Source organism: Oncorhynchus gorbuscha, linkage group LG16, assembly GCF_021184085.1.
Source record: "Oncorhynchus gorbuscha isolate QuinsamMale2020 ecotype Even-year linkage group LG16, OgorEven_v1.0, whole genome shotgun sequence".
Classification (NCBI taxonomy): domain Eukaryota; kingdom Metazoa; phylum Chordata; class Actinopteri; order Salmoniformes; family Salmonidae; genus Oncorhynchus; species Oncorhynchus gorbuscha.
The window spans coordinates 35,467,407-35,486,160 of NC_060188.1; the positions used below are offsets into that span (position 1 = coordinate 35,467,407).

The 18,754-nt window shown below is 44.1% G+C and overlaps 1 protein-coding gene across 6 annotated transcripts in view; it reads right to left on the reverse strand.

The window, feature by feature from the left end:
• The window catches only part of LOC123998858 (AP-2 complex subunit alpha-2-like), a 57,676-nt gene that overhangs the window by 12,694 nt on the left and 26,228 nt on the right, over window positions 1-18,754 (reverse strand). For all 6 annotated transcript variants that reach the window (XM_046304065.1, XM_046304069.1, XM_046304067.1 and 3 more), the window contains exons 7-12: window positions 10,617-10,785; window positions 10,352-10,489; window positions 5,949-6,131; window positions 3,937-4,034; window positions 3,154-3,385; window positions 1,129-1,308 (exon numbers count right to left, since the gene is read on the reverse strand). In XM_046304065.1, the coding sequence (XP_046160021.1) occupies window positions 1,129-1,308; window positions 3,154-3,385; window positions 3,937-4,034; window positions 5,949-6,131; window positions 10,352-10,489; window positions 10,617-10,785 (1,000 nt within the window). The remainder of the gene's footprint in view (window positions 1-1,128; window positions 1,309-3,153; window positions 3,386-3,936; window positions 4,035-5,948; window positions 6,132-10,351; window positions 10,490-10,616; window positions 10,786-18,754) is intronic.

Genomic DNA, 18,754 nt, shown 5'->3' on the forward strand with positions numbered 1-18,754 from the left:
GCCTGTCAAGATCTTCCACACCAATCCCAACAAACCATTTCTGTATGGACCTCGCTTTGTGCACGGGGGTACTGTCATGCTGAAACGGGAAAGGGACTTGCCCAAACTGTTGCCACAAAGTTGGAAGCACAGAATCACAGTTGACTTAAATCTGTTTTCCCTTCATTGGAACTAAGGGGGCCGAGCCTGAAGCATGAAAAACAGCCCAGACCATATTCCACCACCAACAAACTTTACAGTTGGCACTATACAGTCCGGCAGGTAGCATTCCACTGGCATTGCCAAACCCAGATTAGTCCGTCGGACTGCCAGATGGTTCATTACTCCAGAGAATGTGTTTCCACCGCTCCAGAGTCCAATGGCGCAGATTTTTACACAACTCCAGCAGACGCTTGGCATTGCACATGATGATCTTAGGTTTGTGTGCGGTTGCTCGGCCATGGAAACCCATTTCATGAAGCTCCCGACGAACAGTTATTGTGCTGACGTGGCTTCCAGAGGCAGTTTGTAATCCGTAACTGAGTGTTGCAACCGAGGGCCGACGATTTGTTGGAATTTTTGGGGGACGAACTGACTTGGAAAGATGGCATCCTATGCCAGTGCCACATTGAAAGTCACTGAGCTCTTCAGTAAGGCCATTCTACTGCCAATGTGTGTCTTTGGAGATTGCATGGCGGTGTGCTGGATTTTATATACCTGTCAGCAATGGGTGTGGCTGAAATAGCCGAATCCAATCATTTGAAGGGGTGTCCACATACCTTTGTATATATAGTGTATAAGAAAGATCAGGATTTAGTATTTATTTATTTTGACCCATATTTAAGTCTCATCTTTCCGTAGAGTGGTTCGGACTCTACAGACGTTTTCGGGGTGTCTCATGGTCTGACAAACACCGCTGTAGCTTGGCCACCTTCCACTGCAGAAGGCCGCCATTGGCGGATGCGGTGGATTGAGACGCAGCCCATGCAAAAAACTTAAAGACAGATTTTGATGGGGGTTTAAAATAAAAAGCTAATTAGATTTCCCGAGGGTGCGTGGACATCGACTCTAGGGGGTTAATGCAATTTTTTATGTAGAGAATAGGTGCCATTTGGGATGTAGATACAGTACATTGAATTGGATGCTCACAGCGTTAGAGGCTGCGATGGCAGCGTCACCCCCCCTGTCCCCTCCACCGTTGAGCTCTCCTCTCTCCTTGCCGTCCTCCAGCTCTACCGACACGGCACCAGGACCCTTCTTCTTCTTCAGCTTGGCCAAGATGGATGACTCCCTCTCTGGGAAGGGAGGCATCTCCTCCAGCACAGTAGCCTGAAGAGGGGGAAGGAGAGAGAGGAAGAGGGGAAGGAGAGATTATTTGACCAGGCAAGTAAATAAACAAGGCTAATGGGAGCTGTTGTTATGTGGTTACAGTTATGACAATGTGACTAAACCAGTCACAGTTATGGTTTACATTTGGAACACAACCACAGCTGAACACGGCAAGGTTATATTGTTGCTGCTCTGTGGCCTGAAATGTATTCTATAGTGTCTTCAGAAATCATAAATTTCTCTACATTTTGTTGTGTTACAGCAACATTCTTATAAAATGAATTAAAAGTGAAAAGCTGAAATAACTTGAGCCAATAAGTATTCATACCTTTTGTTATGGCAAGCCTAATTCAGTTCAGGAGTAAAAATGTGCTTAACAAGTCACATAATGAATTGCAAGGACTCACTCTGTGTGCAATAATTGTGTTTAACATTATTTTTTGGAATGACTACCTCATCTCTGTAACCCACTCATGCAATTATCTCCAAGGTCCCTCAGTCGAGCAGTGAATTTCAAACCCAAACTCAACCACAAAGACCAGGGAGGATTTCCAATACCTCGGAAAGAATGGCACCTATTGGTAGATCATTAAAATGCAGACATTAAATAAATGCATTCTGTTGCCAACAACGCACTAAAATAATACTGCAAAAAATGTGGCAAACACCAACTTTTTATACAGAACACAAAATGTTTTTTTGGGGGGGCAAATCCAATACAACACCCTACGCAGTACCACTCTTCATATTTTCAGGGATAGTAGAGGCTGCATCATGTCATGGGTATGTATGCTTGCGATCATTAAGAACGGCAGAGTTTTTCAGGATTAAAAAATAAACGGAATGTAGCTAAGCACAGGCAAAATCCAAGAGGAAAAGCTGTTTAAGTCTGCTTTCCAGTTCCACCAGACAGGACAATAACCTAAAACACAAGGCCAAATCTACTCTAGAGTTGCTTACCAAGAAGACAGTGGCCGAGTTACAGTTTTGACTTAAATCTGCTTGAAAATCTATGACAAAACTGAAAATGGCTGTCTAGCAATGAGCAACAACCAATTTGACAGAGCTTGAATAATTTTGAAAAGAATAAAGGGCAAATATTGTACAATCCAGGAGTGCAAATATCTTACAGACATACGCAGAAAGGCTCACAGCTGTAATCGCTGCCAAAGGTGATTCTAAAATCTATTGACCCAGGGGTGTGAATTTGCAAAGATATATAAAAACATGTCATATTGTCCTTATGTGTAAATGGGTGAGAAAATCCATTTTGAATTCAGGCTGTAACAACAAAATGCGGAATAAGTGAAGGCATATGAATACCTTCCGAAGGCACAGTAAGTTCATTTTAAAATGCCAACATAATTTGCAGTAAACAATTCAAAGTGAAAGAGATCAGTAAAATAACAAAAACGCATGCAGAGCTGTGGTAGCCTGACGACTCACACTAAATTCTTCCTCTGCTCTGTTCGCTACAAAGAGTCTGAAACTGCTACTGTGGAAGTCGAACAAATCTAAGCAATCAGAGTATCTAAGTTGATAACAACATCTTGTAGACCGGCTCTGACCCAACCCATCAGGTTCTGGGACCAATCAGAATGGTAAGAACGTGTTCACATTCTAGAAATCATCGGGGAGAGTGGCAAATCCAGATTCATTTTGGAAAATAAACGTCAGTTGGTCAGAGCGATATGGAGGGGTAGCCAGGCAAGAGCTGTGTGTGCAGTGGTAACACTCCCTGGCACAGTCACATATACGTCTCTCCACTGGAAACCAGGGTTCAATCCCCGTGCCTACCCTTCCAAACTGTCTCAATAAACCTGTCTCAAAATCCCCAGTCCTCACCAGGACGTCGGTGCTGGCGATGGAGGAGAGCTTGAGGTACTCCACGGCCCTTTGCTGCAGCTCCACGTCAGAGTTCCTGATCTGGCTGTCGGAGCGAAGCACCTCCTGGATCGTGGCCTTGGTCTCGGGGAACAGGTTGATGAACTTGATGTAGGCGGAGAGCAGCAGGGCGCGCGTGGGCACCGAACACAGGTGGAACTTAGAGTGAAGCAGGTTGAACTGGACCAGAGGGCTGGAGAGAGGGATAAGACAGGGGGAGGAGAGAGGGATAAGAAAGAGGGAGGAGTGAGGAGAGAGGGAGGAGTGAAAGTGAGAGAGGTAGAGAGAGAGTGAGAGAGGTAGAGAGAGTGAGAGAGGTAGAGTGAAAGTGAGAGAGGTAGAGTGAAAGTGAGAGGTAGAGTGAGAGAGGTAGAGTGAAAGTGAGAGAGGTAGAGTGAGAGTGAGAGAGGTAGAGTGAGAGTGAGAGAGGTAGAGTGAGAGTGAGAGAGGTAGAGTGAGAGTGAGAGAGGTAGAGTGAAAGTGAGAGAGGTAGAGTGAAAGAGAGAGAGGTAGAGTGAAAGTGAGAGAGGTAGAGTGAAAGTGAGAGGAGTGGTGAAGAGTTAAAATGATAGTGGGAAGAGAGGATGAGAATGGAGAAGAGGAGGGAGAGAGAAGGATGACAAAAAGGTAGAACCATAAAAAGAAAAGGGAAAAACCTAATTAATACATCAGAAAAGAAGAGCAGCCATATATTTGTGCACGTCTCAGGTTGATGTCACTGGTGTGGGAGAGGCCACCACTCACCTGGAGCGGGGGTCCCCGGCAATGAGGTTTCCAAACTCTCCCAGGATGTACCCCCCCACCTTCACCATGTTCTCATGACAGGCTGGGGCCTGTAGAGCCTGGAGAGGGGGACAGTTAAAAAACGTAAGTATATTGAACAGATTTTATGATAGCCAAATGCAATGGGTCTTCAGAGCAGAGTTCATTAGGCACCAAACAAAAATAAATTACTCAAACAGGGAGTACACACACACACACACACACACACACACACACACACACACACACACACACACACACACACACACACACACACACACACACACACACACACACAGCTCAAAAAAATAAAGGGAACACTTAAACAACACAATGTAACTCCAAGTCAATCACACTTCTGTGAAATCAAATTGTCCACTTAGGAAGAAACACTGATTGACGATAAATTTCACATGCTGTTGTGCAAATGGAATAGACAACAGGTGGAAAATATAGGCAATTAGCAAGACACCCCCAATAAAGGAGTGGTTCTGCAGGAAGTGACCACAGACCACTTCTCAGTTCCTATGCTTCCTGGCTGATGTTTTGGTCACTTTTGAATGCTGGCTCTGCTTTCACTCTAGTGGTAGCATGAGACGGAGTCTACAACACACACAAGTGGCTCAGGTAGTGCAGCTAATCCAGGATGGCACATCAATGCGAGCTATGGCAAGAAGGTTTGCTGTGTCGGTCAGCGTAGTGTCCAGAGCATGGAGGCGCTACCAGGAGACAGGCCAGTACATCAGGAGACGTGGTGGCCTTAGGAGGGCAACAACCCAGCAGCAGGACCGCTACCTCCGCCTTTGTGCAAGGAGGAGCAGGAGAAGCACTGTAAAATGACCTCCAGCAGGCCACAAATGTACATGTGTCTGCTCAAACGGTCAGAAACAGACTCCATGAGGGTGGTATGAGGGCCCGACGTCCACAGGTGGGGGTTGTGCTTACAGCCCAACACCGTGCAGGACGTTTGGCATTTGCCAGAGAACACCAAGATTGGCAAATTCGCCACTGGCGCCCTGTGCTCTTCACAGAAGAAAGCAGGTTCACACTAAGCACGTGACAGACGCGACAATCTGGAGACGCCGTGGAGAACGTTCTGCTGCCTGCAACATCCTCCAGCATGACCGGTTTGGCAGTGGGTCAGTCATGGTGTGGGGTGGCATTTCTTTGGGGGGGCCGCATAGCCTTCCATGTGCTCACCAGAGGTAGCCTGACTGCCATTAGGTACCGAGATGATATCCTCAAATCCCTTCTGAGACCATATGCTGGTGCGGTTGGCCCTGGGTTCCTCCTAATGCAAGACAATGCTAGACCTCATGTGGCTGGAGTGTGTCAGCAGTTCCTGCAAGAGGAAGGCATTGATGCTATGGACTGGCCCGCCCGTTCCCCAGACCTGAATCCAATTGAGAACATCATGTCTCGCTCCATCCACCAACGCCATGTTGCACCACAGACTGTCCAGGAGTTGGCGGATGCTTTAGTGCAGGTCTGGGAGGAGATCCCTCAGGAGACCATCCACCACCTCATCAGGAGCATGCCCAGGCATTGTAGGGAGGTCATACAGGCACGTGGAGGCCACACACACTACTGAGCCTAATTTTGACTTGTTTTAAGGACATTATATCAAAGTTGGATCAGCCTGTAGTGTGGTTTTCCACTTTAATTTTGAGTGTGACTCCAAATCCAGACCTCCATGGGTTGATAAATTTGATGTCCATTGATAATTTTTGTGTGATTCTGTTGTCAGCACATTCAACTATGTAAAGAAAAAAGTATTTAATAAGAATATTTCATTCATTCAGATCTAGGATGTGTTATTTTAGTGTTCCCTTTATTTTTTTGAGCAGTGTATTTTAAAAAGGTTATGATTTCCTTTGCAATAGTTTTAAAAACATTTTCACCCTAATGTACAGGGAATATGATTGAGGAATTTCCAAGTTGAGACAAAAAAGAGCACATTGGATCCAGACGTATCCGGCTTGGGCAGCCCCTACCTCGAAGACGGTCTTGGCGGCGTAGCCCTGCACATCGTCGCGGTTGATGACAATCTGGATGACGCGGTACCACACCTCCTCACTGACGTAGTCCCCGGCAATGCGGATGAGGTTAAGGATGGTGTCAACATACCATGAGTAGTCCACCGCATACTTCTCTGCCAGGATGGCCACCTTCAACACCTGGGAGAGAAGGGAACAGAGAGGTTACACCAAGGGTTCTCAAACTTTTTTGGCCCATGACCCCATATTGATATCTGAAAATTCTCACAGCCCCACCCATGTGAGTTCTAAAATGTTTTATTAACAGCCAAGTTTACTTTTTTTGTTGGAGCTATTGCAGTCAATTGAAAAACGTTCTAACAGTATGTGATGGTCTTCTCAACTCACCATCACATACTTTCAATGTAGAGCAGTCAATTGCAAATTAGTCTGACAAAATGTATCTCGTATCACCACCACTAATGAGATGGGTGTGCTTGTTCGTACTTGTATTTATTATGGATCCCCATTAGCTGGCTTCCATTAAAGAACACCCTCTGTGTTGCATGTCGCATCGGAACTTTTCAAAGTCAAGGGGCGTGGGCGACAGTGCACACCTCATCTCTGCTTTCACATCCAACCTGGATTGATATTTGGTTTTAATGCAGACGAGAGAACTCAATCCAGCTTCACACAGATATGAGCTGGCGAAGGGTAGCCTACCATGAGTTTTATGGTGCTTTCAAGACAACTGGGAACTCGGATCATGACGTCAGTGATTTCTCTGATAGAGTTCAGAGTGTCAAATCAGAGGGCCTGTTGTCCGGGCCTCTGGCAGTCTATGGGGGTGCCACAGGGTTCAATTCTTGGACCGACTCTCTTCTCTGTATACATCAATGATGTCGCTCTTGCTGCTGGTGAGTCTCTGATCCACCTCTACGCAGACGACACCATTCTGTATACTTCTGGCCCTTCTTTGGACACTGTGTTAACAACCCTCCAGACGAGCTTCAATGCCATACAACTCTCCTTCCGTGGCCTCCAATTGCTCTTAAATACAAGTAAAACGAAATGCATGCTCTTCAACCGATCGCTGCCTGCACCTGCCCGCCCGTCCAACATCACTACTCTGGACGGTTCGGTCTTAGAATATGTGGACAACTACAAATACCAAGGTGTGTGGTTAGACTGTAAACTCTCCTTCCAGACATCAAACATCTCCAATCCAAAGTTAAATCTAAAATTGGCTTCCTATTTCGCAACAAAGCCTCCTTCACTCATGCTGCCAAACATACCCTTGTAAAACTGACCATCCTACCGATCCTCGACTTCGGCGATGTAATTTACAAAATAGCCTCCAATACCCTACTCAACAAATTGGATGCAGTCTATCACAGTGCCATCCGTTTTGTCACCAAAGCCCCATATACTACCCACCATTGCAACCTGAACGCTCTCGTTGGCTGGCCCTCGCTTCATACTCGTCGCCAAACCCACTGGCTCCATGTCATCTACAAGACCCTGCTAGGTAAAGTCCCCCCTTATCTCACCTCGCTGGTCACCATAGCAGCACCCACCTGTAGCACGCACTCCAGCTGGTATATCTCTCTGGTCACCCCCAAAACCAATTCTTACTTTAGCCTCCTCGCCTTCCAGTTCTCTGCTGCCAATGACTGGAACGAAGTGCAAAAATCTCTGAAACTGGAAACACTTATCCCCTTCACTAGCTTTAAGCACCAGCTGTCAGAGCAGCTGACAGATTACTGCACCTGTACATAGCCCGTCTATAATTTAGCCCAAACAACTAACTCTCCCCCTACTGTATTTATTTATTTTGCTCCGTTGCACCCCCATTATTTCTCTCTACTTTGCACATTCTTCCCACTGCAAATCTACCATTCCAGTGTATTTTTTTTATTTTTACTTACTATATTGTATTTACTTCGCCACCATGGCCTTTTTTGCCTTTACCTCCCTTATCTCACCTCATTTTCTCACATTGTATATAGACTAATTTTTCTTCTACTATTGACTGCATGTTTGTTTTACTCCATGTGTAACTCTGTGTTGTTGTTCGTGTCGAACTGCTTTGCTTTATCTTGGCCAGGTCGCAATTTTAAATGAGAACTCATTATCAACTTGCCTACATGGTTAAATAAAGGTGAAATAAAATTAAAATAAATAAATATCTCAGAGATCTGTGCTTAGCTCTTCTGCCGCCATTTGCGCTCAGTGTATCATACAATGTGTCCATAAGGCAGACGGAGACACATTACTAACTAGAGTGCAGAGGCCTGCCCCCTGTTCCCTGATAGACGGAGCCCCATCTGTGCAAAAGCCCACCATTCGATCCCATAGGGAATCTGTTTTTGGTCAAAATAGCCAGGCAGCACGCTGAACATCCTCTATGCTGTTTCATGCTTGGGAATTGAGACAGAAAAATATGTCCTTGTGAATAGCATCCCACAACATGTATAGCAAACAAAAGTCAATGCATGGGCATCTCAGCCCTCACAGCTAAAGTCCATTTGGAAAGCATAAACTTGGGAGTTTGAGTCGTTCAGTCAGAGTGTCCTCTTGATTGCTAGCAATAGCATAATTTAACAGTGTTATCTGACAAAGGAATTGATGTGACTTTCTGTGCCACCCCATATACTGTTTTTATTATATCAATTGCGGACGATACAGTTGAAGTCAGAAGTTCACATACACTTAGGTTGGAGTCACTAAAACTAATTTTTCAACAACTCTACCAATTATTTGTTAACAAACTATAACTTTGGCAATTCAGTTAGGACATCTACTTTGTGCATGACACAAGTAATTTTTCAAACAATTGTTTATCCTGGTTCCTCTCTAGGTTTCTTCCTAGGTTTTGGCCTTTCTAGGGAGTTTTTCCTAGCCACCGTGCTTCTACACCTGCATTGCTTGCTGTTTGGGGTTTTAGGCTGGGTTTCTGTACAGCACTTTGAGATATCAGCTGATGTACGAAGGGCTATATAAATAAATTTGATTTGATTTGATTTGATTTAGAGACCTTTTATTTCACTTATCATTCACTGTATCACAATTCCAGTGGGTCAGAAGTTTACATACGCTAAGTTGACTGTGCCTTTAAACAGCTTGGAAAAATCCAGAAAATGTATTTCAAGGCCTACCTTCAATCTCAGTGCCTCTTTGCTTGACATCATGGGAAAATCAAAAGAAATCAGCCAAGACTTCAGAAAAAAATGTGTAGACCTCCACACTGGTTCATCCTTGGGAGCAATTTCCAAATGGCTGAAGGTACCACGTTCATCTGTACAAACAATAGTACTCAAGTATAAACACCATGGGACCACGCAGCCGCCATACCGCTCCGGAAGGAGAAGGGTTCTGTCTCCTGGAGATTAACGTACTTTGGTGCGAAAAGTGCAAATCAATCTCAGAACAACAGCAAAGGACCTTGTGAAGATGCTGGAGGAAACCGGTACAAAAGTGTCTATATCCACAGTAAAACGAGTCATATATCGACATAACCTGAAAGGTCGCTCAGCAAGGAAGAAGCCACTGCTCCAAAACCGCCATAAAGCCAGACTACGGTCTGCAATATGGGGACAAAAATCGTACTTTTTGGAGAAATGTCCTCTGGTCTAATGAAACCATAACTTAATGGCATAAGGACAACAAAGTCAAGGTATTGGAGTGGCCATCACAAAGCCCTGACCTCAATCCTATAGAAAATGTGTGGGCAGAACTGAAAAAGCATATGCGAGCAAGGAGGCCTACTACAAACCTGACTTATTGTGGAAAGTTATCCGAAACGATTGACCCAAGTTAAACCATTTGAAGGCACTGCTACCAAATACTAATTGAGTGTATGTAAACATCTGACCCACTGGGAATGTAATGAAAGAAATAAAAGCTGAAATAAATCATTCTCTCCACTACTATTCTGACATTTCACATTCTTAAAATAAAGTGGTGATCCTAACTGACCTAAGACGGAGTTTCAATAATGTATTTGGCTAAGGTGTATGTAAACTTCCGACTTCAACTGTACCAGTCTCTGCAATAGTGTGTGGTTTCATAGCGTAGCGTGCCCAGCCATTCATGGTGGGAATGATTGAAGTGCAATGAGCAAGTGCGGCCTTTTCCCATGATCTAAGGGCGCTCTCTAGTTTAATTTGATCTTTTAGATTCTAATCATTTCTATTTAGATTAAGGTTAACCACATTATAATGATTTTGAGACATTGAATTTACGATTTTAGAAATTCTCCCGACGACACCATTTTCACGTCAAGCGACCCACAGTTTTGGGACCTCTGGGTTACACACTAACACAGACAGACACATAAACGCAAAGACACACATGCAGGCATAAACCCAGAGGCACTCAGAGGGGGAAAACATACAATACACACACAAGCAGACACGTACCATCTCCTCTCTGATGGAATAGTCGGCTGTCTCCAGGTAGCTGAGCATCTCTGCAACTATCTGCTTGGCGTTGCTACGGTCACACATGGCGTAGAGCAGGTCAGCAGCCCTCTGGCGAACACTCACATCCCTTTCAGTCTGGAGAGAAAAAGATAAGGTATAAAATGTGTTACAAACACCAGCAAAGTACTTAAAACAAAGTGTAAATACAAAAAAAAAAAGCAGTGTCTCATCGGAGTGTAACGTGTGCATGACAGAGACAGACCTTGAGTGCGTTGATGACGGTCTCGATGTGAGTCTTGACGGCCTCATGGGAGAACTCGGAGCTGGCCAGGGTACACATGCTCTCCAGAGCCAGGTAGCGCAGGTTGGTCTCTCTGTGCTGCAGGAACTGACCCAGCTGGTTACAGGCACGCACCAGCAGGTTGGGCTCACTGGAGAGGAGGTGGTTAAAGGAGGGAGAAATTAAGAGTAAGCCACACCATAATCAAATCAAACTTAATTTTCCACTTGTGCCGAATACAACAAGTGTAGACTTTACTTACTGTGAAATGCTTACTTATAAGTCCTTAACCAACAGTGCAGTTTAAGAGGAAGAAAATATTTACCAAGTAGGCTAAAATAAAAAGTAACACAATAAGAATAACGAGGCTATATACAGGGGGCACTGGTACTGAGTCAGGCTGCAGGGGTACAGGCTAGTTGAGGTACTCTGTACATGTAGGTGGGGGGGGGGGTCAATGTAAATTGTAGAAGCTGTTGAGGAGCCTTTTGGTCCTGGACCTGGCGCTCCGGTACTGCTTGCCGTGCGGTAGCAGGGAAAACAGTCCTATTGCCACTCTTTAGGTTTAGGATGAGGAAGAGAGAAACAGAGACAGAGACACACAGAGAGAGAGGGAGAGAGTAGAAAGAGGAATATACTGTGTGTGTGTGTGTGTGTGTGTGTGTGTGTGTGTGTGTGTGTGTGTGTGTGTGTGTGTGTGTGTGTGTGTGTGTGTGTGTGTGTGTGTGTGTGTGTGTGTGTGTGTGTGTGTGTGTGTGTGTGTGTGTGTGTGTGTGTGTGTGTGTGTGTGTGTGTGTGTGTGTAAAGGTATTCCACATTATGTTGCGTTACAGGCTGAAAATGTATGATACATATTTTTCTCTCACCCATCTACACACAATACCCCATGAAAAACACTATTCAATAAAATATTCAAAACATGTTAGAATCACCTTTGGCATTGATTGCATCTTAGTCTTTCTAGTTAAGTCTAAGAGCTTTGCACACCTCGATTGTACAATATTTACACATTCTTTTTAAATTTCTTCAAGCTCTGTCAAATACCAAGTTGATCATTGCTAGACAGCCATTTTCAAGTCTTGCCATACATTTTCATTCCTATTTAATGCAAACCCGTAACTAGGCAACTCAGGAACATTCAATGTCGTCTTGGTAAGCAACTACAGTGTATATTTGGCCTTGTGTTTAGGTTATTATCCTGCTGAAAGGTGAATTTGTCTCTCGGAAAACTGAACCAGGTTTTCCTATAGGATTTTGCCTGTACTTAGCTCTATTCCATTTATTTTTATCCCCCAGAAAACTCCTTGCCAAAGATAAGCACACCCATAACATGATGCAGCCACCACCATGATTGAAAATATTAATAAACGGTACTCAGTAATGTGGGATATGCTCCAAACATAACGTTTTTGTATTCAAATCAAAATGGATTGGTCACATACACATGATTAGCATATGTTATTGCGGGTGTAGCGAAATGCTTGTGCTTCTAGCTCGGACATTGAAGTAATATCTAACAAATTACACAACATATACCCAATACACACAAATCTAAGTAGGAATGACTTTAGACGAAATACACATTGACGAGCGATGTCAGAGCGGAACAAAAAGGATACAGTAGAATAGTATAGAATACAGTATATACAGTTGAAGTCGGAGGTTTGCATACACCTTAGTCAAACACATTTAAACTCAGTTTTTCACAATTCCTGACATTTAATCCAAGTAAAAATTATCTGTCTTAGGTCAGTTAGGATCACCACTTCATTTTAAGAATGTGAAATGTCAGAATAATAGTTGAGAGAATGATTTATTTCAGCTTTTATTTCTTTCATCACATTCCCAGTGGGTCAGAATTTTACATACACTCAATTAGTATTTGGTAGCATTGCCTTCAAATTGTTTAACTTGGGTAAACTGTTTCGGGTAGCTTTCCACAATAAGTTGGGTGAATTATGGCCCATTCCTCCTAACAGAGCTGGTGTAACTGAGTCAGGTTTGTAGGCCTCCTTGCTCGCACACTTTTTCAGTTCTGCCCACAAATCTTCTATTTTTTATTGTATTTTTTATATTTTACCTTTATTTAACTAGGCATGTCAGTTAAGAACAAATTCTTATTTTCAATGACGGCCTAGGGACAGTGGGTTAACTGCCTATTCGGGGTAGAACGACAGATTTGTACCTTGTCAGCTCGGGGATTCGAACTTGCAACCTTTCGGTTACTAGTCCAACGCTCTAACTACTAGGCTACCCTGCCGCCCCAAAATTGACTCTATAGGGTTGAGGTCAGGGCTTTGTTATGGCCACTCCAATACCTTGACTTTGTTGTCTTAAGCCATTTTGCCTCAACTTTGGAAGTATGCTTGGGGTCATTGTCCATTTGAACATGGTACCTTCAGGCGTTTGGAAATTGCTCCCAAGGATGAAGACTTGTGGAGGTCTACAATTTTCTTTCTGAAGACTTGGCTGATTTCGTTTGATTTTCCCATGATGTCAAGCAAAGAGGCAATGAGTTTGAAGGTAGGCCTTGAAATACATCCACAGGTACGTCTCCAATTGACTCAAATGATGTCAATTAGTCTATCAGAAGCTTCTAAAGCCATGACATCATTTTCTGGAATGTTCCAAACTGTTTAAAGGCACAGTCAACTTAGTGTATGTAAACGTCTGACCCACTGAAAATGTGAAATAGTGAATTATAAGTGAAATAATCTGTATGTAAACAACTGTTGGAAAAATTACTTGTGTCATGCACAAAGTAGATGTCCTAACTGACTTTCCAAAACTATAATTTGTTAACAAGAAATTGGTGGAGTTGTTGAAAAATGAGTTTTAGTGACTCCAACCTAAGTGTATGTAAACTTCGACTTCAACTGTACATAAGACATAAGTAATGCCAGATATGTAAACGTTATTAAAGTGACTAGTGTTCCATTCTGAAAGTGATTTCTAGTCTATGCCTATAGGCAGCAGCCTCTAATGTGCTAGTGATGGCTGTTTAACAGTGATGCCCTTGCGATATAAGCTGTTTTTCAGTTTCTTTGGTGCACCTGTACTGACCTCGACTTCTGGATAATAGTGGTGTGAACAGTCAGTGGCTCGGGTGGTTGATGTCCTTGATGATCGTTTTGGCATTCTTGTGACAGCGGGTGCTGTAGGTGTCCTGGAGGGTGGGTAGTTTGCCCCGGTAATGCATTGGGCAGACCGTACCACCCTCTGGAGAGCCTTGCGGTTGTGGGCGGTGCAGTTGCTCTACCAGGCGGTGATAGTCTGACAGGACACTCTCAATTGTGCATCTGTAAAAGTTTGTGAGGGCTTTAGGAGACGAGCCAAATTTCTTCAGCCTCCTGAGGTTGAAGAGGCTTTGTTGTGCCTTCACCACACTGTCTATGCAGGTGGTCTATTTCAGTTTGTCAGTGATGTATACACCAAGGAACTTGAAGTTTTCCACCTTCTCCACTGCCATCCCATCGATGTAGATATGGGGGTGCACCCTCGGCTGTTTCCTAAAGTCCACAATCATCTCCTTTGTATTGTTGACGTTGAGTGAGAGCAGACTGGGATAGGGAGATATTGAATATGCCTGTAAACACACCAGCCAGCTGGTCTGCGCAAGCTCTGAGGACGCGGCGTGGGATGCCGTCTGGGCAGGCTTGCAAGGGTTAACACTTAAATGTTTTACTCATGTAGAAGGAGAGCCCACAGTACTTGGTAGTGGGCCGCGTCGGTGGCACAGTGTTATCCTCAAAGCATGTGAAGAATGTCTTTAGCCTGTCCGGAAGCAAGATGTCGGTCTCTGTGACGTGGCTGGTCTTCCTTTTGTAGTCCGTGATTGTCTGTAGACCCTGCCACATAAGTCTCGTGTCTGAGCCGTTGAATTGCGACTCCTCTTTGTCTCTATACTAACGTTTAGCTTGTTTGATTGCCTTGTGGAGTGAATAACTACAGTGGCAAGAAAAAGTATATGAACCCTTTGGAATTATTTGGTTTTCTTCATAAATTGGTCATCAAATTTGATCTAATCTTCATCTAAGTTACAACAATAGACAAACATAGTGTGTATTGTATTTTGCTTGTCTACATTAAATACATAATTTAGCCGTACTCTTATCCTACTCCTTCTCTGTTCCTCTGATAATGTAGAGGTTAACCAAGGCCCTGTTGCCCCCAGCACCACACCTATTCCAAAGGTGCCCTCATTTGTTGACTTCTGTAACTGTAAAAGCCTTGGTTTCATGCATGTTGTTAACAGCAGAAGCCTCCTCCCTACATTTTTTAAATTCACTGCTTTAGCACACTCCGCCAATCCTGATGTCCTAGCCGTGTCTGAATCCTGGCTTAGAAAGGTCACCAAAAATTCTGAAATTTCAATCCCCAACTATAACATTTTCCAAAAAGATAGAACTGCCAAAGTAGGCAGAGTTGCAATCTACTGCAGATATAGCCTGCAGAGTTCTGTCATACAATCCAGGCCTGTGCCCAAACAAGTTTAGCTTCTACTTTTAAAAATTCACCTTTCCAGAAATAAGTCTCTCACCGCTGTCGCTTGTTATAGACCCCCCTCAGCCCCCAGCTGTGCGCTGGACACCATATGTGAATTGATTGCCCACAATCTATATTCAGAGTTTGTACTGTTAGGTGACCTAAACTGGGGTACGCTTAACACCCCGGCCGTCCTACAAACTAAGCTTGATGCCCTCAATCTCACACAAATTATCAAGGAACCTACCAGGTACAACCCTAAATCCGTAAACATGGGCACCCTCATAGATATCATCCTGACCAACTTGTCCTCTAAATACACCTCTGCTGTGTTCAAACAGGATCTCAGCGATCACTGCATGCATCAGTAATGGGTCCACGGTCAAACAACCACCCCTCATCACTGTCAAACGCTCCCTAAAACACTTTCTAATCGACATGGCCCGGGTATCCTGGAAGCATATTGACCTCATCCCGTCAGTAGAGGATGCCTGGTGCTTTCCTCACCATCTTAAATAAGTATGCCCCATTCAAAAAAATGTAGAACTAAGCATAGATATAGAGCTTGGTTCACTCCAGACTTGACTACCCTTGACCAGCACAAAAACATCCTGTGGCGTACTGCATTAGCATCGAATAGCCACCGCGATATGCAACTTTTCAGTGAAGTCAGGAACCAATATACACAGTCAGTTAGGAAAGTAAAGGCAAGCTCTTTCAAACAGAAATATGCATCCTGTAGCTCTAATTCCAAAAAGTTTTGGGACACTGTAAAGTCCATGGAGAATAAGAGCACCTCCTCCCAGCTGCCCACTGCACTGCGGCTGGTAAACAATTTCACCACCAATAAATCTACGATAATCGATCATTTCAATAAGCATTTTTCTACGGCTGGCCATGCTTTCCACCTGGCTACCCCTACCCCAGCCAAAAGCTCTGCACCCCCCGCAAAAACTTCCCCCCCGCTTCTTCTTCACCCAAATCCAGACAGCTGATGTTCTGAAAGAGCTGCAAAATCTGGATCCCTACAAATCAGCAGGGCGTATCAATCTGGACCCTCTCTAAAATTATCTGCCGAAATTGTTGCAACCCCTATTTATTAGCCTGTTCAACCTCTCTCAGTCTGAGATCCCCAAAGATTGGAAAGCTGCAGGGTTCATACCTCTCTTCAAAGGGGTGAAGACTCTAGACCCAAACTGTTATAGAACCATATCCATCCTGCCCTGCTTTTCAAAAATCTTCGAAAGCCAAGTCAACAAATAGATTACTGACCATTTCGAATCCCACCGTACCTTCTCCACTATGCAATCTGGTTTCCGAGCTGGTCAAGGGTGCACCTCAGCTACGCTCAAGGTCCTAAACGACATCATAACCGCCATCGATAAAAGCACTGTGCAGCCGTCTTCATCGACCTGGCCAAAGCTTGACTCAATCACCGCATTCTTATCAGCAGACTCAAAAGCCTTGGCTTCTCAAATGACTGCCTCGCCTGGTTCACCAACTACTTCTCAGTCAGAGTTCAGTGTATCAAATCGGAGGCCCTGTTGTCCGGACCTCTGGCAGTCTCTATGGGGGTGCCACAGGGTTCAATGGTCGGGCCTACCCTTTTCTCTGTATATATATCAATGATGCCGCTCTTGCTGCTGGTGATTCTCTGATCCACCTCTACGCAGACGACACCATTCTGTATACATCTGGCCCTTGTTTGGACACTGTGTGTTTACAAACCTCCACACGAGATTCGATGCCATACAACACTCCTTCCGTGGCCTCCACCTGATTTTGAACGCTAGTAAAACTAAATGCATGCTCTTCAACCGATTGCTGCCCGCACCCGCCCGCCTGACTAGCATTGCTGCTCTGCACGGTTCGGATTTAGAATATGTGGACAACTACAAATACCTAGGTGTCTGGTTAGACAGTAAACTCCCCTTCCAGACTCACATCAAACATCTCCAATCCAAAATTCCTATTTCGCAACAAAGCCTCCTCCACTCATGCTGCCAAACATACCCTTGTTAAACAGACTATCCTATCGATCCTTGACTTCGGCGATGTCATTTACAAAATAGCCTCCAACACTAATGCAAATTAGATGTAGTCTATCACAGTGCCATCCGTTTTGTCACCAAAGCCCCATATACTACCCACCACTGCGACCTGTATGCTCTCGTTGGCTGGATCTCGCTACATATTCGTCGCCAAACCCACTGGCTCCAGGTCATCGAAAACTCTTTGCTAGGTAAAGCCCTGCCTTATCTTAGCTCACTGGTCACCATAGCAACACCCACCCGTAGAACACAACTCCAGCAGATATATCTCACTGGTGAGCCCCAAAGCCATCACCTCTTTGGCCGCCTTTCCTTCCAGTTCCCTGCTGCCAATGACTGGAACGAATTGCAAAATTCACTGAAGCTGGAGATTTCTCTCTAACTTTAAGTATCAGCTGTTAGAGCAGCTTACCGATCACTGTACCTGTACACAGCCCATCTGTCAATAGCACACCCAACTACCTCATTCCCATATTTTTTGTTGTTGCTCTTTTGCACCCCAGGATGTCTACTTGCACATCATCATCTGCACATTATCACCCCAGTGTTAATCCTAAATTGTCATTATTTCACCTATATGGCCTATTTATTGCTTTACCTCCCTAATCTTACATTTGCACACACTGTACATAGACTTTTTCTATTGTGTTATTACTGTGCATTTGTTTACCCCATGTGTAACTGTGTTGTTTTAATCACACTGCTTTGATTTATCTTGGCCAGGTCGCAGTTGTAAATGAGAACAACTGGCCTACCTGGTTAAATAAAGGTTAAATAAATAAATAAAATAAAAATAAAACCTGGAGTCCAATCAATGAGACGAGATTGGAGATGTTGGTTAGAGCTGCCTTGCCCTAAAATTGTAAAAACTCAGTTTGAGTTTGCCTGATGTGAACCATGCCTTGAACAAAAGAGATCTCAAAAGACCTGAGATTAAGAATTGTTGACTTGCATAAAGCTGGAAAAGGTTACAAAAGTATCTCTAAAAGCATCAGTCTACAGTAAGACAAATTGTCTATAAAAGGAGAAAGTTCAGCACTTTGCTACACTCCCTAGGAGTGGCCATCCTGCAAAGATGACTGCAACAGCACAGAGCTCAATGAGGTTAAGAAGAATCCTAGAGTGTCAGCTAAAGACTTAGAGAAATCTCTCGAACATGCTAACATCTCTGTTGACGAGTCTACGATACTTAAAACACTAAACAATAATGGTATTCATGGGAGGACACCACGGAAGAAGCCACTGCTGTCCAAAAAAACATTGCTGAAAGTCTGAAGTTTGCAAAAGTGCACCTGGATGTTCCACAGCGCTAAAGGTGGTCAAGCCTGCCACGCAGTCTCCTCGTGGATTGCAATGTAATTTATTATTTTTTTATTGTTTTTTTTAACCTTTATTTAACTAGGCAAGTCAGTTAAGAACAAATTCTTATTTTCAATGACGGCCTAGGAATAGTGGGTTAACTGCCTGTTCAGAGGCAGAACGCCAGATATGTACCTTGTCAGCTTGGGGATTTGCACTTGCAACCTTCCGGTTACTAGTCCAAGCCCTAACCACTAGGCTAGGGCGTTGATGCCCTATTCGGCG